At 45.2% G+C, this 25,054-nt stretch overlaps 1 protein-coding gene across 1 annotated transcript in view; it reads right to left on the bottom strand.

The window, feature by feature from the left end:
- AP5Z1 (adaptor related protein complex 5 subunit zeta 1) overlaps positions 1-24,693 on the bottom strand; it is a 497,387-nt gene extending 472,694 nt beyond the window's left edge. Inside the window, exon 1 of the mRNA XM_069645515.1 lies at positions 24,511-24,693. Within this exon, the coding sequence (XP_069501616.1) occupies positions 24,511-24,551 (41 nt within the window). The 5' untranslated portion in view covers positions 24,552-24,693. The remainder of the gene's footprint in view (positions 1-24,510) is intronic.
- Between the last annotated feature and the right edge of the window lie 361 nt (positions 24,694-25,054).

The raw sequence follows: 25,054 nt of genomic DNA, 5'->3' as shown, positions 1-25,054 counted from the left end.
GCAACCCCAGACATGTGTTTTTGCCTAGTCGGTCATCATCAGAGAGGTGAAGCTGTGCCCCTCTAAGCACAGTGAGAAAGGGGTTCAAGTCAGGATTACCCTGGGTAATTTAGGGTGAAACCCAAAGTTCCTAGAAATGCACAAAATGGTCTGGAGCCCCTCTACTGAAAACAAATGCCCAAATAACCTGTCATACAGGCAAACCTAAGTCGTTGTTGTGGCAGACAGACAAAAGAGGCAAAGAGGCTGCCCTTTTGAAGGGAGATATTCAGAGGAAGAGTGCACAAAAAGGTCTGGGAGCCCCTCTACCAAGAACAAACACGGCCAAATAACCTGTTCTATGGGAAGGTGCCCACTCGGGAGGGTCTACAACCACGTTTTAGCTCACTGTACCTTTCACAGAGGAGCAGGGTTCGTAATTGCCAGGAGCTGGGAGCTATTAAGCTTCTGGTGCCAAGGGGAGCCTGGTTAGCTTAAAATCAACAGCTATCCGGAGCTACTTTTGACTCCTCGGTCAAATGGTGCCATACAAATCTAGCTATGTGATATTAACTACATATTTCTGGGTATGTATATGAAGGACAATAAAGAACACACTTAAGGGACATTTAGAGCATATAGGATAACATGCGAAAAATTAAATTTACTGCGCAGTCTGTACTAGCTCCTGGTTCCCTAGAGGCAGCCACTGTTTAACTACCTGTGCCGGATACCCATGAGCTGCTTTTTGCACCTGGTTAACAAATCCCAATTTCGATCCCTGGAGGAATAATATTCATTTGCGTATCACTCTTTGTCCCACCCACAAGTGCAGTCCAGCACCAAAATGCCAGGCAATTCTCCTCTGAACAAGAGTACCAACAGCAACCCCAGACACGTGTTTCTGCCTAGTCGGTCATCATCAGTGAGGTGAAGCTGTGCCCCTCTAAGCACAGTGAGAAAGGGGTTCAAGTCAGGATTACCCTGGGTAATTTAGGGTGAAACCCAAAGTTCCTAGAAATGCACAAAATGGTCTGGAGCCCCTCTACTGAAAACAAATGCCCAAATAACCTGTCATACAGGCAAACCTAAGTCGTCGCTGTGGCAGACAGAAAAAAGAGGCAAAGAGGCTGCCCTTTTGAAGGGAGATATTCAGAGGAAGAGTGCACAAAAAGGTCTGGGAGCCCCTCTACCGAGAACAAACACGGCCAAATAACCTGTTCTATGGGAAGGTGCCCACTCGGGAGGGTCGACAACCACGTTTTAGCTCACTGTACCTTTCACAGAGGAGCAGGGTTCGTAATTGCCAGGAGCTGGGAGCTATTAAGCTTCTGGTGCCAAGGGGAGCCTGGTTAGCTTAAAATCAACAGCTATCCGGAGCTACTTTTGACTCCTCTGTCAAATGGTGCCATACAAATCTAGCTATGTGATATTAACTACATATTTCTGGGGATGTATATGAAGGACAATAAAGAACACGCTTAAGGGACATTTAGAGCATATAGGATAACATGCGAAAAATTAAATTTACTGCGCAGTCTGTACTAGCTCCTGGTTCCCTAGAGGCAGCCACTGTTTAACTAGCTGTGCCGGATACCCATGAGCTGCTTTTTGCACCTGGTCAACAAATCCCAATTTCGATCCCTGGAGGAATAATATTCATTTGCATATCAGTCTTTGTCCCACACACAAGGACAGTCCAGCACCGAAATGTCAGGCAATTCCCTTCTGAAGAAGAGTACCAACAGAAACTCCAGACACGCAAGGCCGAAATACATGTCTGGGGTTGCTGTTAGTAATCTTCAGAGGAGAATTTCCTGGCATTTCGGTGCTGGACTGCCCCTGTGAGTGGGACAAAGAGCAATATACAAATTGATATTTCTCCTCATTGAAAGGGAAAGTGAGCTAAAACGTGGTTGTAGAACCTCCGAGTGGGCACCTTCCCATAGAACAGGTTATTTGGCCATGTTCGTTCTCGGTAGAGGGGCTCCCAGACATTTTTGTGCATGTTTAGGAACTCTGGGTTTCACCCTCACCCAGTGTTACCCAGGGTAATCCAGGCTTGGACCCCTAGCTCACTGTGATTAGAGAGGCATAGTTCACCTCACTGATGAAGACCGACAAGGCCGAAACACGCGTCTAGGACTATTGTTGGTACTCCGGTTCAGGGGAGAATTTCCTAGCATTTCGGTGCTGGACTGCCCCTGTTGGTGAGACAAAGACTGATATGTGTGAGGAAGGCATGGTATCAAACAATGGACACTGACACAATATTCACAAGTCTGAAAACCTTTTTTTACTTTGAAGGGGGTTGAAAAACTCCTATCTTGCCCTGACACAAAGATGGGAGCGTGCTCGACCCTCAAAATAAAAGATAAACGGTCCTGGTCAGTCTGGTCCAAATCATAATATTTAAACTAGAAAACCTAATGCCTGCCCTCACTCTATTAAAATAAATGTGCACAGGGAAATGTATTATTAAAGGAAAAATCAGTGTGAAATCAAAATGTCTGAATGGCAGAAATATGTCTCACTGTGGCTCCTCTTCCCCAGGTTATATGGCACATGGGTTTTAGGAGGAACACTTTGCACTCAGACACACTCTGGATTGGAAACACCTTGGCAGTCTGCTGTTACGCTCACCTGGTCTCTGCGGAAGCATTGGGGCACGGTTGCAGCCCTCCCCTGGGTGAGGTCGCTCGGGTCCAACTTCGCCCTCTGCGCTTATGTGGTGACTGGTGGTAATAGGTGATGCTGCTCGGGACTGCTCATGTTGATTAGTTTTGGCGAGCACTCCATCCTGCTGCTTCTGGAAAGGGTGCATGTATGATCTGGACCGAGTTCCTTCACTGGTCCCTTGCACGTGGTAGTCCAGTCCTGCTGCGACTAAGCCACTATACTTCAGGTAAGTGTTCCTGTTTGCCTTTGTCTTTTCTCGTCTGTTTTTGTTGTATTGTAAAGTTTGTTGTCTTGTATTGCTGTCCGTTCCACTTTTGATGTTTGCTCTTTTGCTTTCTTCCCTTGGAGGTGATGTTGCCGGCCCGGCAGAAGCTGCAGAGCTCGAGGCGGCAGCCGGAGGGAATGAGGAACGAAGCTACAGCGGTACAGTAGCTGGTAAGTTAACTAGGGGGTGCGCAGGGTTCAAATGCGGCATGGCCCTAGGACACATGTTCTAACCTTGTCTTTCTTCTTCTTCACAGGGTCCGAGTTCGTGGATGCGGAGTGCGGTGCTGCGGCGTCGGGATCAAGATCACTGGATGTCAGGAGATGAGTCTGCAGTTTAAGCAATGAAGCACCTGTTTCCTGGAGGTGAGTATGCAGGAGAACGGCAGGTTTCAAAGGTAAGTAAACTGGTCCAAGCGGCGGTGAGCGTCACGTTGCACGCGAGTGCACAGTAACGCAAGTGCACAGTAACACAAAGCACCAGCCTTAAGGATGGAGCAGCTTATATAGCTGAGCTTCTGAAGCCACGCCCACCAGGTTCAGCCTGCCTGCCACACCTGATGAGTCAGCACATGAAGACCAGGCCTAGGGAGCCACACCCCATGAGTCAGCACATGAGGATGTTCTCTGGAATAAAGGCTTTCAGCTCCTGGAAAGTTCTTGCAAAATAAAAGCACTCCTACATTGAAATAAAGTAAAAGCACTCCTGCACTGAAATAAAGTGTTCCTGCTCACGTCTCTATATGAGCCTGGCGCCAAAGGCGCCAGCACTGAGCCCAGTCAGGGCCCCTGTGTTTATGGGTCCCAAAGGGACATAAGTGAGTCAAGTTACCCATTGCCTCCATCACTAGATGGTGTGGTTTTTGTGTTCTGGGGCCTGTGGCCATGACATCTGCTCGGTCTCCCAGAGCCTTCAAGTTCTCGAATTGCCTGTCCCAACAATTGAAGGGATCAACCTCTCGGGTTTTTCATTTGCCCAAGTCCAGGTTATCCCCCTTCTTGCACAACTTAATCAGTGTCTTTCAATCTGGTTACAGTCCCATTTCAGCTCCCCTCAAATCAGGCTCAAGCTTTTCTTATTTATTTGTTTTCCCGGTGTTCCCTTCCCCATGTTTTCATCATATCTTTCTTAAGACTTCCCTCTGTCAAGTCTTTTCCCGCTTATCGAACACTTTCACAATTATGAGGACTTTGGCTTTACTTTGACATGTTACCGTAGGATTCTCTCAGTCATTCCTTTTCCCTTGCAATGCATCTTGGTACTTGTATTTCTTAATTTCACCAACGTTCCCTTTACACATCCAGTTTCCCTCTTCCGGGATCAAACTGGCTCATTTACGCCTGTCAAATGTATCCGTCTTTATGCATTCACTTGTTTCACTTCTTTCCGTCTTTGTCACTTCACAACTTTTCACAGCCGTATTAGAATGAGCACACCCGCGGTGCCGGACCACTCTGCTACTTAGTACATGTGAGTCAATATTCTGAACCATAGGCTCACTTTCTCTCGCAGCATATCATCTCATGCGTAACCTTCATTTTTCCCTTAGTAACTGTTGCAGGCACTCAGAATCACAGACCGAACACTTGACTCACTGATTGCGTTTGAGAGGCTTACCTGCTTGTTGCGTCCTTGGATGTAAAGTCAAGGCTGTTACTCTCGCTGTTCTGGTGCCTCCCCAACTCTGCCATTCACCCAGAGGACAGATATTAACCTGGTCGCACTGGATACAATTGCTCCTACTTCCCAGCTTGGCCGGCTGGTGTAGCCCTTGCGGCTTTCAGGATTCAACGATTGCTGGCAAAAGGGGTTTCTGGCTTTTAGCTGCTTTCTCCAAGTTCTCTGGTCTGTTGCTCTCCTTTGCCTGGCTCACCACCTCTCTAGAAGAGCTGCTCCTTCCTGTGCACCACCTTGCTCAGAGTGTGCTCTCGTGTGCCTCCTTTTAACCATGTTGGAGAGGTAATAGGGTCAGGTGTGTACGATTACAATTAAGTGCCTGACCCTGCCTGGTCTCATTAGTGGGACAACATGAGGGTAGTTGGTAGCAGTCTTTCCTCTGTGTCGTAAGGTGTTTTATACAGGTAATCGTTACTATTTCCATTTGTCTCTTCTTCGTCCCAGTATTTTATGAGAATGGGGAGGGGGGAGATGGTGTGTGTTTGGAAATGTCCCAAAACGGTAGTGGGAGTGTGCAATTGTGGGTAACTGGGAGAAGGGGGATACTATGTTTCACCATCAGGTGTTTCTGCCCCACTCCCTGAGGACCTCCCACTCAGGTGATCCTCCCGCACTTGTCCACCCCCAGGGTCTGGATCCAAAGGCGATGGCCATGCCCTGCCACCTGTGCAAAGGATCCCTGGAGTTTGGGCAGTGAAACACCTTCAGGTTTTTCACATATGCAAATGGATATTTCTTTTCTGTGAAAGGTACAGTGAGCTAAACCATGGTTGTAGACCTCCTGAGTGGACATCGTCCCACAGAACAGGTTATTTGGCCATGTTCCTTCTCGTTAGAAGGGCTCTCAGACCTTTTTGTGCATTTTTAGGAACTGTGGGTTTCACCCTTAGTTACCCATGGTATTCCAGACTTGGGCCCCTTGCTCACTGTCCTTAGAGAGGCATAGCTTCACCTCACGGATGAGGCTCGACAAAGCCGAAACATGTGTCTTGGATTGTTGTTCGTACTCCTGTTCAGAGGAGAATTTCCTAGCATTTCAGTGTGCTGGAATGCCCATGTAGGTGGGACAAAGAATTATATGCAAACAGATATTTCTCCTCTGTGAAAGGTACAGTGAGCTAAAACGTGGTTGTAGACCCTCCCGAGTGGGCACCTTCCCATAGAACAGGTTATTTGGCCGTGTTTGTTCTCGGTAGAGGGGCTCCCAGATCTTTTTGTGCACTCTTCCTCTGAATATCTCCCTTCAAAAGGGCAGCCTCTTTGCATCTTTTGTCTGTCTGCCACAACGATGACTTAGGTTTGCTTGTATGACCCACTTCTCTCTGTTGCCTGAAGTCTTTGGCAATATAGATTGTGTCAACTTCAAATAATATTCATGAGCAGCAAGTTTCCCTTCCCCAACTTTTCCTACATCTCTCTGCCAACTGTTAGCCAAAATAATTACCCAGAAGCCTTGGTGCCACACTCTTAGCCTAGGGTAATGCGTGCACACTTCTATCTCAGACAAGGTTGAACTTCTCTTAGGCTCACAGTATTTTTCAGATTGCTTTCTGGCTTTAGGAAAGACTGCTTTCAGTCTTAAGAGGGGAATACCCTTGGCTTGGGCAACTGTAGATACAATGGTTTCAACACTTAACTTCCTTTATGAGCATTTAACATTTGCATGAATAAAGATGCAAAGGTCACTCTTCCATTGAAAAGCTAAATTAGGCACATGCGACCACTTCTTCATAAAGTTTACAATGTTTAAAGTATTTAACAATGGCTTTCTGCAGCCTTTGCTCTTCACGTGAATGAAAAGAGAAATTACCGATCACACACGAGTGGTACTTTTTCATTGTCCCATTTGAAAAAGTTCAACAAACAACTTCAGCTCGCTTCTGCTTAAAGGAATGGTTCAGTCAAAATTTCTTATTATCCCTACGGGTTGGCCATGCGTTTTTAAGCCTAGGTCGCTCGATTTTAGAAAAATTTCCTATGGACCTTACCCGAGTTTTCGTTCATTAAACACACGCGAAAACAGCCATCAGGGAGCTGCCATTTTGTGATAATCCTATCACTTGCCCCATCGCCCTGGCTGACCTGCTTTTGGGGCACTAAATCATATCCCCCGCCGCTGAGCCTGTCATCAGCAGACGCGTACCGCTCATTTCACAACTCCAAAGCACGTCTTGTGTCAACATTCACTGCGCTTCAGCTAATGACGTGTCGCCATGGAAATGGCAGGACGCCTCTTTCCTCAATAAGTATAAACAGACCGTTTCACAACACACAGCAGCAGATTTTCGATTCCATTCCTCTCTCTGTGTTACTTTGAGTATTCTGTGACTCGTTTCTGTGCTTTGGTCAGCTACCTTTGTTGCTTTTGTGACACCGGATGACAGTCTAATGAAAGAGGGCAAATACATAGTATTCGACAGATATTTGATGGATATTATAAGTATGCTGAAATGTGGGCATTCCGTTAGAGGGAAAGTATGTCGGAGGCCATTGATTCATGTGACTCGTCAAAAACAAGGCAGTAACGTCAAAATACATGCCGCCTGTAGATTAAATCATGCATTCTCATGGTCTGCACAACCGATGCTGGTGCAGCTGCCAGCAGACAATCTACTGTGTGCAGCTGCATCACTTTTTAGTGGGTCCAGTTTTAGAAAATTAGAGTCTTTCTTTCAGTTTTTGCTTCATTTCATTTCTAAAACGCAGTACTACAAATACCAACATGATTATCTGTTTCCGGCCATTAGTGATGCTTGGAAAATTGAACAATTGTCTCTAGCAAGTATATTCGAAGGGAAACAATTAAGACTAGCCGGTGATGGACAGTGCAACAGCCCTGGATTTTCTGCCAAGTACTGCACCTACCACTTTCAGGACATGGATAGTAAGAAAATTGTGAGTTCGGTGGTCGTGCAGGTAACACAATGTACATCCTCAGTGGTCATGGAGAAACTAGGATTTATAAAATCAGTGGAATATCTACAATCGAGGGGAATGCACATCGACCTCATAGCCACGAACGGACACGTTTCAATTGCCAAGACAATGAGAGAGCAGTTCCCACATATTAAACATCAATTTGATGTATGGCATCTTGTTAAATCAATCAATAAGAAAATCTCGGCTGCAGGGGAAAAAAAAAGGTTTGGAAAGTATTTCACAGTGGTCCCAGTCTATCAGCAACCATCTTTGGTGGAGCTCCAAACCTTGTGAAGTGTCAGTGGAAATACTACTTGAAAAATGGCGGTCACTGATGCACCACTGTACCAACGTTCACCGCTGGTCAGAAAACCTACATTTCCACCAACGTGAACATGGCCCTTTGTCCCCAGAGGAGGCAAGGAAGAAGAAGTGGTTGATTCCATCTTCACCGACAGACAAAGTCATTGAGAAGATTGTTTTCGATAAAACTCTATCAAGAGATTTGAGGGGATTGACAGAATTCTGTCACACAGGAGGTTTGGAGGTGTTCCACAATATGTGCCTAAAGTACAGGCCAAAGCGCTTGCATTTCAGCATACAAGGCATGAAACATAGGACTCTACTTGCAGTCTTGGCCCATAACGAGAATCTCTGCCGTGAACAATCTAGGACTACGGGTAATGTAAGGATGCCTCACTACACTAAGGTGTTTTTTTAAAAGAAGTAAGCAATGGGTCATCAAACCAGTCTATGAGGAAATGGAGTTCGACTTTGTAAAAAGCCTTATTGTTGCTGTACTCGAGAAGCACAGATATTGAATTTTGAACGTTTCTGTGCAGAGCTCTGATGCATTGCCACCAAACATTGCCACTGTGCCATGTCCACCCAAAGCAGAGCTGGTTGTGAAGTACAAATCCCGGTTTAAATAATTGTAATATGATTGTCTTTTTGTAAATAAATTTTATTGTACAGTGTACATACAAAGTATGCTAACCCTAACCCCTCCCTTCACCATCCTGGGTGGCGAACAACCTGGGTGTCATGTTTGACTTTTCTCTCTATTCACCTCATATCGCTGACCTTGTCAATAAGTGTATGTATATATTTTTGTTGCTGTAACTAAGTTTCGCAAGGCTTGCGTATTGCAAATAATAAAACAAACAATAAATGTCACTTATAACTCAACTCCTCGGGTACGTTATACTTTCCCTGACCTTCCCCCAAAAAGTCAATGTCTTCATAGTTATGGTTCTCTAGGGCTGCAAAGCTCGCGGACAACAAGGACAAAATTGGCGGCCTCAGGACGAGCCAAGCGAGCCGTTGCAGATGGGAGAAGCCAGTTCACATTTGCACATTGAGGGCTAGTACATAGATGGATTCGGAAATTCAAGTTCTCACAGATGGCTTTACTACGGGATGTTGCAAAGTAAGAATGTATGCTCGTTTAGAGTGAAGGTCAGCGGCTTTGATTTTCAGCTGGCGGTCTGAAGAGGCCTACAACTTCACACTGGCAGTATAAGGTTCTATTGTTTTTTGACCTTGAGAGACAGGGACCATACCGAAAGGACTTCATTTGAAGGAGGGGTGCAATAACGTAAAAGACGATAAGGCAGAAAATTCTGAAACTAGACCGAGTTTCATGTTAGTTCAGTATACGAAAAATCGTTGTCAAGAGCACAGTGAGATTTACGGACTGCATTACACAGAGACACAATGGAAATTGCAAATATAATCTAAGTAACTCTTTAGACACTTTTATACCAGAATGAAGAATTAATGAATGGATGAATGAATGAATGAAGAGCAAGTAAAACGTTTGTGGGATCGTCTTTGTACCGGGCACATGCGCATGCAGGTCCACATTCCACATGCATGTAGACAAACAGTCGTTTCTCATTGTGTTAACCTCAATTTATTTCGTTAGTTTTCGCATTGATTTTAGAGCCGCACATACTCCATTGCACTATCCTTGAAAGCAAATAGTTTCAGATCGGCCGTAATAAATAAAATTAATAATATTAATAAAGATCGGCTGGCGAGACTAATTATAATTTTTATGTTTTCAAAACAGGTATATCCTACCCTACTGCTACTGCCAGCAGTTTCAGAGCCCGGCAGATGGTTTCTTCAACCGCCAGCTGCAGCTTATCGTAAACAACTGCACCACTTTGACGATCTTATGGGACGATCGCCAAGGGCCCATATGCCCTTATGCGGTACTAGCGGCTAGAAGCAACATATCAACCTTTACGCTGCCCTAGTGCCTAGTTGATGGAACAATCTTGCGGTTCACCGTGCGACCAAAGTGCTTCTTTTAACGAAAACCAACACCCTGTGTACCATAAAGTAACAGCGCGTGACTCACGATAAAACGGAACAGGATTTGCAGACAGAGAGAAAAGAAAAAAAATGACATTCCGATTTAATATGCCAATTGCTGAATATTCTATAAACATTTAATGTTAAATAAATGTACTTTACCAAATGTACCGTGTTGCTGTTGAATTTAAAAGTACAGTTTCATATTCCGTGTTGGTTTCCGGGTTCTGTGTGAAGTCGTGTAGAAGACGACTGGGCGCGTTTGCCTACGCAGCACAGTAACGTCACAGAGAGAGGCGGGGAATATGAATGTTTTGATAATGTCAGGCTCAGGGACGGGGGATATGATTTAGTGCCGCACAAGCAGGTCAGCCAGGGCGATGGGGCAAGTGATAGGATTATCACAAAATGGCAGCGCCCTGATGCCTGTTTTCGCGTGCGTTTCATAGACGAAAACTCGGGTAAGGTCCATAGGAAATTTTTCTAAAATCGAGCGACTTAGGCTTAAAAACACATGGCCGACCCGTAAGGACAATAAAAAATGTTGCCCGAACCATTCCTTTAAACGCGAGTGAAGATTGGACTGGATACTGTTGCCGGCAGTAGATCCTCGCCTCAGTATCCAATACACCTCTGGCACAACAATCTCCACAATCAGGCTCACATGGGGAAAGGCAGCCTTCCTGTACGCCTTCCGCTGCAACTCATTGGAGGAACAGGACCCTCACAGAACAAGCAGGTGAAATATGCTGCATCAACGTTCCAGCGTCCCTTTGACTCTCCCACATATGCCTGGATTGCTAACACCATGGACCTCATTCCAAGTCTGGTGGTTCCTTGTTTCCGAACCGCCATACTACGAGTATGCCTGCAGAAGCCGTTGCACCTGGCAGAGTCAGACCTGCCGGGTGAAATGGCCCCTACAGGCAGACTGGTGCCGGTGATTCCGTCTCCCCACTCCCATGGAGTCCTATGGGGAGTTACCGAATCTGCCGCCTGACTTCCCACGCCGCAGGGACTTGTAATGTTCCGGTGGTACCAGGATGTCAGGTGGCGGATTCAGTGTTTCCGGGTTGGCGGCAACCCACCGGTGGCACGGGTGGGTTACCGCCAACCTCAGAATGAGGACTCATGTCTTCTTCTTTCTGCCTTTGCTACTACAGCACATACCCCAGCCCCAGTTCTAGCTCCTTCCTTGTGCTTGCACCTAAGGAGGCCTTTTATGCCTCCCAGGTTCCTTCAGGTGTGGGATGTTAAGCTTAATTGCCCAACGAATGCTACAGCATGCCTCTTCAGCCTTCTTCCTCGTCCCAGTAATCATGGGTTCATGGGGCTTGTAGTCCCCAACAACTGAGTTAGTTCTTTTAAGTGACTGCTTGATTTTAAGGGTAGATTTACTTCCCTCAAAGTCATTTTTAAAGATGAACCATTAAAATGTGTTGTTACAGAGAAAGACAATTTACTTAAGGCAATATTTCTAGATTTATTTACGTTTTACCTTTGGGAGTAAGGAGGGTGATTAACATGAAATACCTTGAAGAGTCTTTCTGTTGGTAAAGCTGGCTGAGATTTTATGGTACTGGTGTACAGAACCACATATCTTATATGTGGGTCAGATACATTATAATGACAATAAGCCATTACCTGTTTGGAAACCTTGAAAGGTTCTCCCTTTCAAAGGGCAAATACTGTATCTCATCCCACGTGATTTCCTCACCACCCTGGGCCTTGTCTCCTCTCAGGTGATCCTGCCGCAGTACACCACCCCCAAGGTCAGGAAGCGTCTGCCTTTCCCTAGCCAACTGGCAGAAGACTTTAGGCAGGGTTTCAGTGAGGAATCCATAGGATTCTTCACAATACCTTGATTGTGTTTTAATTTAGGTTTAGGAAAGGTTGAACCTAAGCATAGAGGAATTTCCCTGGAAAATAGCATGATCTATATAAAAAAGGATTGTCAGTGTCTGTAAACTCCACAGGCCCACCCTGCTACATTTTGTTTTTTGTCATATAGTTGTTGTTAGTTGCATTTATACCGTGCATCGCTGTCATCAGAATGATTTGCAGGCGCTCGCGCCAATCTGAAAGAGATGGGGGGGTTCAGTTTAGATTAGTACAGAGAAAGGGAACCAGCAACATAGTGTTGCTGTTGTGTTAATATGTGAACATATGGTTCAAAGAAGAGAAAGCAAAACTTGCAGAAAATCCTAACTAAGCAGCTTGAGACAATGAAGCTACAACAAATGGTGAAAGGAGCAACACACACAGCAGGCCACACTCTAGATGCAATCTACGACAATACAAATCTGATCACAACAGCACCACCAATCCAAATACTATGGAGCCACCTCATTATACAATTTGTGATAGAAATACCATCAAAAGCATCCAACAAGCCCCTAAAGAACCCCCCGCCCGATCTGGAAAATAAACTGGAGATCTGTTAAAAGCAGTAACCTAGAAGAGAAACTAGAATTCTCAAAGCCATCGGTGGCAACCCTGGACACAACTTACAGACGAAAAAACAGACCTAATCCTGAAATGGATCTCAGAAACAATAGATAGCATCTCTCTGCAAAAAACCCTCATACCAACACGAAAGAAAGCAGCGTCGAGATGGTTCACGCCCCACCTCAAAGCAATGAAAACACCCGGAAACTAGAACAAGAAAGTAAAAAAACTACAACCAAGACAAAGAATAACGAATAAAAAAAAAATACGATTGAACAAAGCGGAAATTCTCAAAGCGAAAAAGAAATACTACAACGTCTGGATCACAAAAGCCAACAATACTCCAAAAGAACTGTACAACCTCGTAAATGAGATGAGAATCCCTCCACCTGCATACAATAACACTGGTGCCCTCACAAAAACTATGCAGTGATCTCGCAGATCACTTTAAGAGTATAATCACCAACATACCTTGCATCACACAAAGTAGACCGACCAACCAGACCGTTCACCACATCCAACCAAGCCCTTGCCCACAGATCAGGCTGAACAGTTTTGCCCAAATATCAAGAGAAAGATTCTGTAGCGTGGTGGACAAAAGCAACAAGGTAGGCTCCCCAATTGACACCTGTCCACCAGACATCTACAAATTGATTTTTACACAGGGTACACCATCGGAATACTACCCAAACCTCTTCAATCTGTCACTTTCAACAGAAAGACTACCACAAGACTTCAAATCGGCCTACATCAAACCGCTCCGTAAAGATACTTTGCGTGATGTAGAAGACCTCGCAAACTACAGACTGATTTCAAACATTCCTTACCCGGCAAAACGAATACAGACCTATGTCTACGAACAAATACTGGAACACGTTGAAAATAAACAACTATTGGACCAGGCACAAGTAGGCTTCAGACAATGAGAGAAACAGAGATGGCACTACTCTCTATATGGAACGACCGAAACACCAAAGCAGACTCCAAAATGAACTTGCCACTGATATTGCTCGACCACTCTGGAGCATTCGACACAGTCAACCAGAACGCCCTTGTCAGGAGACTGGAAGAAATAGGGATCAGCGACAAAGTGCTGTTTTTGATTAAATCTTACTTTCTTATCGGAAAGACCAAAAACAGGATGGCTAAAACCATTAAAATCTACACTGCGGGACACCACTTGTGGAGTTCCACAAAGCTCCTCATTATCCCCACTAATTATCCCCACTACTGTTCAACATCTATGATGATGCCAGTAATCAACATTCTCAAAAGACACAGCCTCACATGCTACAATTACACAGACGATACCCAAATCATCGACAAAATTGGCGGTATTGAAGAGGAGAACCCTATGCTAGCAGAGTGTCTCAAAGAACTCTACCAATGGATGAACACTATTAACCTCAAAATTAACCTGGAAAAAACTGAAATTATGATTACACTCGACAACCAAGGAAACAGCCAGGACATCCCATGGCCCACAGAACTGGGAACACCACCCAAACCGTCCAAAGTAGTAAAAAATGTTGGCATCCTAATGTACAATGAGTTAACACTAGAATCTAAATGAGATCATTAAGAAATGCTTCTTCCATCTTCATATGATCAAAACGATTCTACCCGTCCTCTGCTTCAAGCACATAAAACTTGCCATCATCTGCCTCAACATATCCGGGATAGACTACGCCAACAGCGTACACCTTGTAATGCCGGACTACTTACTGGGGAAACTGCAACAAATATAGAATGCAGCTGCCAGACTTCTCAAATTCTCCTGAAGAGGCCACATTACACTAGTTCTAAAGATGCTACATTGGCTCCCAGTCAAAAAACAAATCACCTTCAAAACAATGTGCATAATACACAGAGCAATCCACGGCCAGGGAGCGGAATTCATACAAAATTCAGAAAACTTCTAAAAACCTGGCTCTTCAGCTCTGAACGGGATGAAAATGACTGAACAACATCTACGCACCACGAAACGAACAAACACACCGAGAAGGAGCCCAGCAAAGCCAAGGACGGAAAGAACACACCCGACATGAACCGAGAACGGGCAAAGGAACCGGCCCCATCAAAGCAATCCAACATGCCAAATCAAACAAAACCTAAGAGAAACAAGCCTGAAAAAAGAAGAATACAACCACTAAAGTACCCCTGGAAACCACCTATTTGAATAACCTGTTACCATACCCCTTGCGGAATTTAACCTACCCGCATAGACCGGGCTCATTAAGCATACTAAATATTTGTGTCACACTTCGCCTCGAATCTCAAAGAGGACAAGGAAGAATGGTTCACAAGTGGTAAGCGCAGGTGGAACCAATATTTACCAGGAAGGATTAATAACCGGTAACAAGAGTGATAGCACGGAGAACAGGAAAGTTAGACATACGATTGCCGGAACTTCGGAAAGGTAGCGTTGAGACGCACAGAGCCGCGGGGGCACGTCTGTTTTGTAGGAAATGGCAAGTCAGTTGAAACACTAGACCGGTAACCTTGCAATGGCGTCAGCCATGTTGGAAATATGCTCAAAATGATGTTGCTGTGTCTGATGGATCATGTAATCCAGAAAGGGCGAGAATGGCGAGTCATGACAGCATGCCCCCTCTTAAACTGTGATCCACCCGATTTACCTGGATGGATTAAATGGAACCTCCGTAGTAAACGGACACTTGTTGGACACTGGTTCACAAGTACTTTTGTTGGGTGGATAACCTTCCCATTCCACTAAATATTGCAATCAACCTCTTCTATATCTGGAATCGCATATCCTGGAAACTTCAAATTCGATTTGATCATTGTTAAGTACAGGGGTAGGTCGTAGAGTTGTCCTGGTGGTTTGGGAGTAAGGCTTAAGCAAGGATGTGTGAAAAACTGGATGAATCTTCTTCCATGAATCTGGTAATTGTAGTCGAAAGGCTACAGGGTTAATGATCTCTTTTATCGCAAAGGGCCCATAGAAACGTGGAGCCAACTTGTTGGGTCAGGTGTCGAGGCAAAAGTCTAGAGGAAATCCAGACTTTGTCACTGATGGCATACATCGGACCAGGTCTCCTCGTGGTATCAGCATATTGTTTGACATCCATCCTGGCCTTTTCTAAATGTCCTTTCACATCCTTGTGTACAGTGACCAAATGCTCTATCCAGGAATCAACCGATGGAACTGGGGTGGAGTGAGGCAGGAGTGTTGGCAGAACAGATGGATGTAATTCTTGAGTGCAGAAGAAAGGACTTGTCTTGATGGCAGAATGGTCAGAGTTGTTATATGCAAATTCTGCCACTGGAATCAAAACAGACCAATCATCCTGGGCCTTGGAGGCAAAGCATCGTAGGTATTGTTCTAGGGTCTGATTTACTCGTTTGGTTATCCCGTTGGTCTGAGGATGGTATCCTGAAGACAAGGCACGTTGAATACCCAACATCTTGCACAAGTACTTCCAGAACTGAGAAATATATTGAGGTCCGCGGTCAGAAAAGATTTTGAAAGGGAGGCCATGAAGTCTAAAGATGTGAGTTAAGAAAATTCCTGCCATTTCTTGCGCCGACGTAGCTTATCCAAGGGAATGAAATGGGCCATATGGGAGAACAGGTCGATGGTAACCATGATGGTTGTGAAGCCCTTGGACGGAGGTAATTCCACAATGAAATCGGTGGCAATTATCTCCCAAGGTCAATCCAGTAATGCAGGTTGATGAAGAAGACCAGCTGGTCTTTTATCGTCACACTTGTTCTTGACTGCAGACAGCACAGGCTTGGATGTAGGCTTGTATATCATCGGTCATTCTAGGCCACCAAAACTTCCTCTGGATGAGTCAAAGAGTAGCCGTAATGCCCCGATGCCCGGAATGAAGGTATCATGACAGGGGTTTGTTATCTTGGTTCTCAAATTTGGTGTAGGTATAACCAGACACTTGTCCTTGAAAAGGTAACCGTCCTTAGCAGTGAGAACCCATCTGTTCGTCATAGTGTATTCCTTCCAAAGATCAGAGAGTGGAGTCTCAGTGCGGATGTTATCCAATAGAGAATTGGCCTGTGCAATAAACACAGACTCAGGAAACATCTTAGGAAGGGCACAGGTTTCATCAGGTTCGTAATCAGGACGTCTGGATAATGTGTCAGCTATTATGTTGGTTGTTCCAGGTACATGGAGTATGCAAAACTGGTATTGGGCGAAAAAGAAGGCCCAGCGAGCCTGACGACTGTTTCTACACTGCAGGGACTGAAGGACCAGTAAATTCCGATGATCATTTCGAACCTGTACAGGAAATTTTCCACCAAAGAGCAGATAATACCATTCAGTAAAGGCCTGCCGGATGTCAAGCAATTCCTTCTCCAGAACTGAATAATGAGTTTCGCTACGATTCAAAGTACAAGATAAATATGCAATGGGATGTTCTTCCTTGTCCTCATATTCTTGTTTTAGAACTGCCCCTATGGCGTAATCCGAGGCATCAGTTTCCACCAGGAAGGATTTATTGATGTCAGGTTGAGCCAGGATGGGTCTTTGAGTAAATCTTTGTTTAAGTTCTTGAAAGGTGGACTCTTGGTTTGTCAACTAGTAGAAGGGAATGTCTTTCTTCAGCAAAGCAACTATAGGCTGTACTATGGCGGAAAATGTAGGGATGAATTTCCTATAGAATTTTGCAAGTCCCAGGAAGGATTGTATTTGTTTTATTGATGTAGGATCCGGCCATTAAAGGATAGAGTCAACTTTGGCAGGATCCATTTCTATTCCTTGAGGACCTAAGACGAAACCCAGATAATGAACAGTAGAGACATGGAAAATACACTTCTCAGGCTTAGCCAGCAATTTATTCTATCGGAGGCGTTGTAAGACCACAGACACATGTTCTTGATGTAGTATGGGATCACTGGAATAAATCAAAATGTCATCCAGATAAATGATAACAAAAAGGAATAGCATGTCTAAGAATACTCTGTCCATAAAGCGCTGGAAAACTGCTGGAGCATTGGCTAGACCGAATGGCATCACTAAATACTTGAAATGTCTGAAAGGCGTCCTGAAGGCAGTCTTCCACTCATCACCTTCCTTTATACGGATCAAATGGTACGCGCCCCGTAGATCAAGTTTGGTAAAGATGACGGCTCTGCATACTGCTTCCAGGATGTCCGAAATGAGCGGCAATGGATTAAGGTCCTTACGAGTGCACTGATTAAGACCCCGGTAGTCCAGGCAGGACTACCGGTAGTCCAGGCAGGGTCGGAGTTCCTTGGTATCCTTCTTAGGTACAAAAAATAAGGGAACTTAGAAGGACGAATGGTTCCATTGGCGAGATTGGTGTCCAAGTATTCATGTAGGGCTCTTTTCTCAGGTTCAGAAAGTATGAACATTCTTCCAAATGGTTTAACTGCAGAATCCTCAGGGTCGATAGCACAGTTTTCAGGATGATGGGAAGGTAGTGAATGAACAATAGCTGATGAGAATACATCTGAAATTGTTGGTATTTCTCAGGCACCTGGGTAATGTTAGACAAACTAATGGATGATTTTTTGGAAGCCTGGGTTTCTGTGGAAATGGGTTGCATATTCTGTGATAGACAGTGTGATAGACAATATTCTGAGCCTAGAAACAAGGAACCTGCTGCCCAGTTGATATATGGGTTGTGTTTTTGTAGCCAAGGCATGCCTAAAACCATCGGGCAATGGGCTGCTTGTATTATGTCAAAACGTAGTGTCTCCTGATGGTTGTTTATTGACAGTAGTAATTCTGTCGTTTGCTGAGTTATGGGTCCCCAAGATAATGGTTTCCCGTCGATTCCTTCGACTACTTGTATGATGTCCCTGGATTATCGGGAATATGGTGTTTCATAGCCCACTCATGGTCCAGAAAAATACCCATTGCTCCACAATCTAGCAGGGCCAGGATGGAGTACTTCTCCTTATTGGTGGTTGACAGGAACACCTGAATTATCACCAAGCTGTTTGAATGTTGATTGTTTTTGCATGGAGAAGATTCAGAGCATGTACCTTTCTCCCGAAGCTGGGCTCCATTCAAGATCGGAAGCTAGGTGTTTCCCGAACGCCGAGGTGGGGTTATTGGGCAATTTCTTACAAGGTGTTTGTCAGAAGCACAATACATAGAAAGTCCAGTGTTTATCTGACGCGTTCTTTCATGTGGAGAAATGGGTCCCCGTAAAGAGCCAAGCTGCATAGGTTCAGGTTCTGGAGAGTGAGGAGAGGCCGTTTCCTTAGAGCTAGGATAATCCAAGAGAGCCTTTGATGGTAATGACCGTGTCTTTCTCTTTTCTGCCTTTCTTTCCTAGATACGGAAGTCGATATGTAAGGACAAATCTAACAAGGCCTGGAAGGAACTTGGACGGGCCACTCTGGCCAGTTCATCCTTGATCTCGTCATTCAATCCTCGACGAAATAACGTGAAACAAGCTTCTGGAGTCCAATTTGCCTCTTTGGCCAATTGTTTAAAGCAGGTAGCATAAGACAACATATCTTGATTACCTTGTTGGAATTCCAATAGTTTCTCTTGAGCACTGTATACTTGATCAGGACGGTCAAACATGGTTTTAAAGGCATCCACAAATCCATCATAATTGTCCAGGAGCGGGTCTCCTGAATTCACTAAAGGAGTTGCCCAGGCCAAAGCATTTCCAGAAAGGTGAGAGATTATGAATCCCACTTTAGCACTGGGTGTAGGGAAATAGAATGGTTTGAAGGCAAAATGCACTACACATGAATCAAGGAAGGAACGTAGTGCCTTAGTGGTTCCATCGTATTTGTCCACTATGCCCCAACCATGGCACTTTCTTGGAAAGCCGAATCCCTGGAACACAAGCTGTTTCAATACTGCATTTTCGGCTTTAAGGTTCTGTACTTCAGTTGTTAACTCTTGCATTCCTCTCATGAGATCCTGAACAGCAGCCTACATATTAGTATCAATATTGAATCCTTGGCGTCTCAAACTGTCACACTTCGCCTCGAATCTCACCTGTTATCCTTTGAAGTCTTGTTTAGAGGTTTTTCCTTCTTCTGATGACTCGGGATTTGTATAAACACGGGCGAGTGTCCTCTGTCACTAGTGTGCAGGTAGGTGTCTGTCTCGTAGAGATGCAGGCGTTCAGAACTCCCGGGAGGATCAGGTAAGGATAGGTGGCGTCCCGGAAGGGTAAGGAAACCAGGAAGGATCTGGAACTCGTACCGTACAACAGGTAGAGTACGAGTGCACAATGATCCGGGCAAGGACCCCAAGGAGGAGAAGGAAGAATGGTTCACAAGTGCTAAGTGCAGGTGGAACCAATATTTACCAGGAAGGATTAATAACCTGTAACAAGGGTGATAGCACAGAGAAGAGGAAAGTTAGACATACACTTGCCGGAACTTCGGAAAGGTAGCGCTGAGACGAGCAGAGCCGCAGGGGCGCGTCTGTTTTCTAGGAAATGGCAAGTCAGTTGAAACACTAGACCGATAACCTTGCAATGGCATCAGCCATGTTGGAAATATGCTCGAAATGATGTTGCGGTGTCTGATGGACCACGTAGTCCAGAAATGGCGAAAATGGCGAGTCATGACAATTTGTGAAAATCGGCCACTCTTGCACTTAGCATGTATTGGCAGGTTAACCGCCTAAGCTTCCAGTCTAACAGTATAGCGAAGCCTTATGCCCCTTGATGCACCCAAAAAGACAGCAGGAATTATTACAAAACCATATGTATGAAAAAGTAGCCCTACAGATAAGGGGTGTATTGCCCACTTTTACTCCCTAAAAAAAGGCAAGTACTCCCCAAAAATAAAAATAGGGAGTAAAAATACTCCCAACAAAACGTAGAAAACAGATACATAGAACCATGTACCGCTGTGTTCACCCACAAAGCTCCAAAGATATGTTTCGACCATTAGTGCACATAGTACCACAGGAAGAACCTACTATTATTAATGCCTGATCAGAAGAAGTAAACATGTATTTTTTTAATGTGCATGAATAGCTAGGTGCAAAGAAATAATTACTACAAAAACACTTCCTTTTTCCAGTTAAAACCTATTTGTACTTGCTTATAAAAAATACTCTCATTGGGCTTACATTTTTACTCCCTAAAAAATCATTTTACTCCCACCTTAAAAAAATAGAGGGTAAAATATTCCCTCTTCCAAATGTTATCTGGAGTACTGTGTAAAAGTATGGGGAGTGTGCCGCACCGGAGTAGAGGACAGGGGAGAAGAGAGGTGTCTAAGTTGGAAGCGTGGTTGGAAACCAGAAGTGTATCTCACTCGGATAGAGGACTGACGGTGGAAAAAGGGGAGGGAGATGTGACACACCGAATCGGACTACTGAGGGTGTGAAATTCGTCACACATAAAGGAATGTGCTTGGGGGCAGAAACCGTGCAGCTAAAAAATTGACCTTGGGGCACAGGGAAGACAACTCTCCTGGAGGAACTCATGGGGATGGTAATTGCTGCGCACTAGAATGAATTATAGGGAAGGGATATCAGTCTCATTGAGTTAGAACTTTGGGGGTGTGCAATGTATTGAAAATAACAAACCATACTAAAAATCACCTTTCTGCATAGACCTTCTCAAACTTTGAACAAAACACAACCATACTTATACAGCGCCACAAACCACATGCACTTCACAACACCAGAACAACAAAACAAACCATACATAATCTCACCCAACACCATATGGCGACAACCAACCAAAAAACACACCTACGCTCAGTGACCAGTTTCTCTGAATTGAAGCTGACAACAGCACAACAAAGCTCTCTTGCTTTTTCCTGTCAAGTCCTAACAACCCCAGCCACCCTCTTGCATTACAGATCCGCCAGGGCGCCAAGAGAACACGCAGGTGGTAAAAGTGCGCGGTCAAGAACCTTTAACATAACAATGGAAGTAGACTTACCTTTGTGTATAGTCTGTTTCTAGGTGTTCTATGTCAATAATAGCATAAAAGCATTTGTGGTAAAAGGGGAGCCTTGTCTGCAATCAGTGCTAGGGTACATTAGTTATGACTGTCGTATGTAATTTTGCTATGGAGGTGTACAATTGTATTGTTTGATGTCTATTTGGGAGGGCTATTATAAGCGCTGTGCGACAGTAGCTTAGTTGGTCTGTAAATGGTGAGTTTGAGCGTAACAACTGAAATTTTTAGTGCAGGATGGTTAACTCAGGGCCTGGTGAGCAACTTAAGAGCGTCGAATGTGTCTCTGGAAACATCTTGGTAGTGAAGCTCTTCGGTAAGATACTTGTGAAGAGAAGCACAGAGGCTCCCCAGAGTGGGGTCTGGTATCTATTGCAGGGGTAAGTGCCCTGCAACTGTTCATGGTTAGAAATGGAGGCAAAACAGGAGGGGAGACAATGATGGACATATGGAGCATGCTGCACCTGGTAACAACCACTCCATCCTCATAAAACGGTTCCATGATACTCTGGATATCGCTGAGCTGGCACTGGATTCCCTTCCTTACTGACCGTTCGTCTCAAGATTATTCTGAGCACCTTCTCACCTACCTCTTTCTCCACCTGTGTGGTCCCCCAGGGCTCCAATCTCTTCCCCTCGCTCCTTAACACTTACCTTGCTCAGCTGGCACTCCTCATTTCCTCCTTCACCAACTTCCAGTGTTACGCAAATGACACACAACCCTTTTTCAAACTTCCTGCAGACCATCTTGCATCTTCCATCATCCCGGAATGCCTATCTGCCATCCAGTCCTGGTGCACTTCCAACGATTTCTTCCTCAATGCCAGCAAGACTGAGATCCTTCCTACTGGGACCCCTGCTCCCTCTTTCTGCCCCTCACTTTAGCCATCCTCTATGGGCTCTCCCCCTTCTTCATCTGAAGCCAGAACCCTTGAAGTCATCTTCGACTCCTTTCTTTCCTTCAACCCTCACATTCAGGACATTGCCAAGAAGTCCAACTTTCAACTCTTCCTTCTCAAAGGAATTCTCCCTTTTCTCATTTTGCCCCAGAAGCTCAATGTTACCAGAGCTCTGGTTCTCACCAGGCTAGACTACTGAACTAGCCTTCTCTTGAATATAATTTCTTCCTTTCTACAACCCCTCCAGCTAATCCAGAATAGGGTGGCAAGACTTATCCTTGGCCTCAAGCCCAGGGACCTCATCTCTCCTGCCCTAAAATCTCTCCACTGGCTCCCGGTTGCTGCAAGGATCAAGTTCAAATCCCTAAGCATCATCCACAAGGCTGACTGGGGACAGGGACCACGCTATCTGCAACTTGCTCTTACTAAATACTCTCCCTGTAGACCTCTACATTCCTCTGGTAACAACTGTGCGTGTGTCAAGCGTTCAACTAAACAGAGGGCCGAAGGCCGATCTCTTTCCTCAGCAGACTCCCTCTTATGGAAAAGCCTCCCCCTTCCTCTTCGTCTTGAGCCGGACCTCCCCAAATTCCGGAAGTTCCGCACGACTTTCCTTTTCACCCCTTTCTCCCTCACCTGCTAACCTCACGGTTGCTGTGATTGATGACCAGGGCCCTTATGTGTCCTTCGGGACCCTGGCTTCCCACACCTAATCGCCCTCAGCCTCCGTTTACACAAAGCACTTGCCTTGGCACTTACCGGCCTTCGCCACTGTAGGCCTGCACTTACCCATTTTTTTTTTTTTACAGATGTAACTCCTTCTCTGGGCACTTACACCTGCTGCTCACTCACGAGCAAGGGCACCCCAGCACTCCCCCCCCCACTCCATCTTCCCCCCTCCTATCTCTGCAGTTGCACGAATGCTCACAAGGCCTAGTAGGTTTATCTTTATCTTCCAGTGCATCATTGTGTTCAACCCGATGTTCCCTCCTTGTTGCCCTGTGAGCGCCGCTTTGAAATGCAATTTACTGGTTGTATAACGCCTTACAAATGCCCAATAAATAAATGGGCAAGAATAATTCCTGAGTGGAGGTTACAGTAGGGACTCCCAAAAGAGAAAAATCCTTTGTGGGGGTCCTTGGGAAACAGTGCACTACAATGACAGGTACGATATCTAGGAATTAGTAAGGTGAATTGCACTGGGCATTAGGATATCACAAATTACAGCAGGGAACAGAATCACAGTGGGTCATTATAGATTTGCAGGATTTCTGCAGGATACCAGCAAAGCCACCTACCATTTCCGCTGCATGATATCCCGGTATTACAGGTGGCAGAAAGGGCGGTAAATTCCTCTTCCATGGAGTCCCATTGGACTCCATGGAGTGGATTACAGGAATTACCGGCACTGCTACTTTCAGTCCAGTAATTCGTCCATGTATTTGCTGGTGGGGGCTTGATTTACCTCCTGCTCTTTTCCTGGAGGTAAACCAGTGGACCCAATCGGCAAACTTGTGTTTACCCATTGCTGTAAAAGTGCCAATAACGTATTTACCAGCATTTTTACTGCACCAAGAAAACTGTAATGATCCCCACGACCGCCCTTAGGACTGGGCAAGCAGGGCGACCGCCACATTAGCCACCCACCACACCAGCTCAGGGAAGTCTTTCAAGGGCTCCTCGGAGCTGGCGTGGTGGGAGAAGGCACCGCAGGCGCTCTATTATAATTAAATGCGCCCCATTCTCGTGCTAGGGGCAGGCGTTCCAGCGCAAGAGCCGGGCATTGACCGGGGGTGCCACATTTTCATTTAATTGCCCGGCGTGGGCGAAGGGATGGGGAGAAAGGAGCAGGTGCCTGGACTCCGCAGTAAACCGGATTTACCTTTTTCCAGCAGCCCTGACCCAAGGACGAGGGAAAGCAAGGGGATGCTGAAGGGTTGTTGAGACAGGGAGAGGGGAGTGGGCGGAAGCTACAATAATTCCTTATAGGAATTCAGGACGAACATACCCTTGGATAAAGTGTAAACTGCCAGGTTGGGTCTGATATGAGCTAGTTCTTCGTCATGCAGTACTTTAAGGGACCGGTCAATTTCGGGGAACAGCTCAATCGTGACAAATACATGTGTATGTCCAAAGCAATTCAATGCTGACAATTCCAGCCCTCCCGGATTCAGATTAGAATCCGTTAAACCGGCCTCACACCGTATTTCGTACGGGTACGAAGATTAAGGAAGAAAAAACCCAAAAGCTCTGATAATTACGTTCGCCCTGTCATCCCCTATGAAGCATGACAACTGAAACGGGGTATATCATGATCTAATCATCTGTCTAACAGGCGCTGTTTATCCTGCATCCATGAGCAGAAATAAGATAAGGAAGTAGAGTCTATGTACAAAAAATGCATATACATATAGTTCGCTACCTTGCTTGTCTGAGGAAGTTCTCTGCCCCAGTCGAGTACATGTCATCACCACTCTCTGCACGCAGAACGCCGCAATAAACTGAACATTAACGTGATCAACGCTCAATTCCCTGTTTCATTCTGCGCGCTTCCTGGCACAAAGAGTAGCGGTGAACATATACGGAACTGCTATTGCTAGTGACAGCGTTTCGAGCGGAGCTCCACAGACGAACACGAATCCGATGGAAACAAAAAAGGGACTGAAGCGGATTCAGGAAGAGAGATGAATAAAAAAAAAAAAAAAGCTTTAGTGGCTATGGCGGCCATATTAGTATGGACAAATATTAATATCGGAGATTAGAACCCAGGTCTGGCGATTTTGTTTGTTCCATTTGTTCACATATTCCATACACTTTCATGAAATAATGTCATTTTCATAATCACGTCTTTACATTTAAAAATCCATATTTAAAAATGTTAGTTGCTCCACTGCATTACAACAAAAAGTATTGGTGATTTCTGGTTTCCTCCCTTGTCTGCTGTGTGCGTCTTGATGTAGTGCTCC

Source organism: Ambystoma mexicanum, chromosome 2p (assembly GCF_040938575.1).
Source record: "Ambystoma mexicanum isolate Mex_15411 chromosome 2p, UKY_AmexF1_1, whole genome shotgun sequence".
NCBI lineage: Eukaryota > Metazoa > Chordata > Amphibia > Caudata > Ambystomatidae > Ambystoma > Ambystoma mexicanum.
The sequence above is the reverse complement of the archived record's forward strand: the minus strand, read 5'-3'. Positions and strand labels throughout refer to the sequence as shown.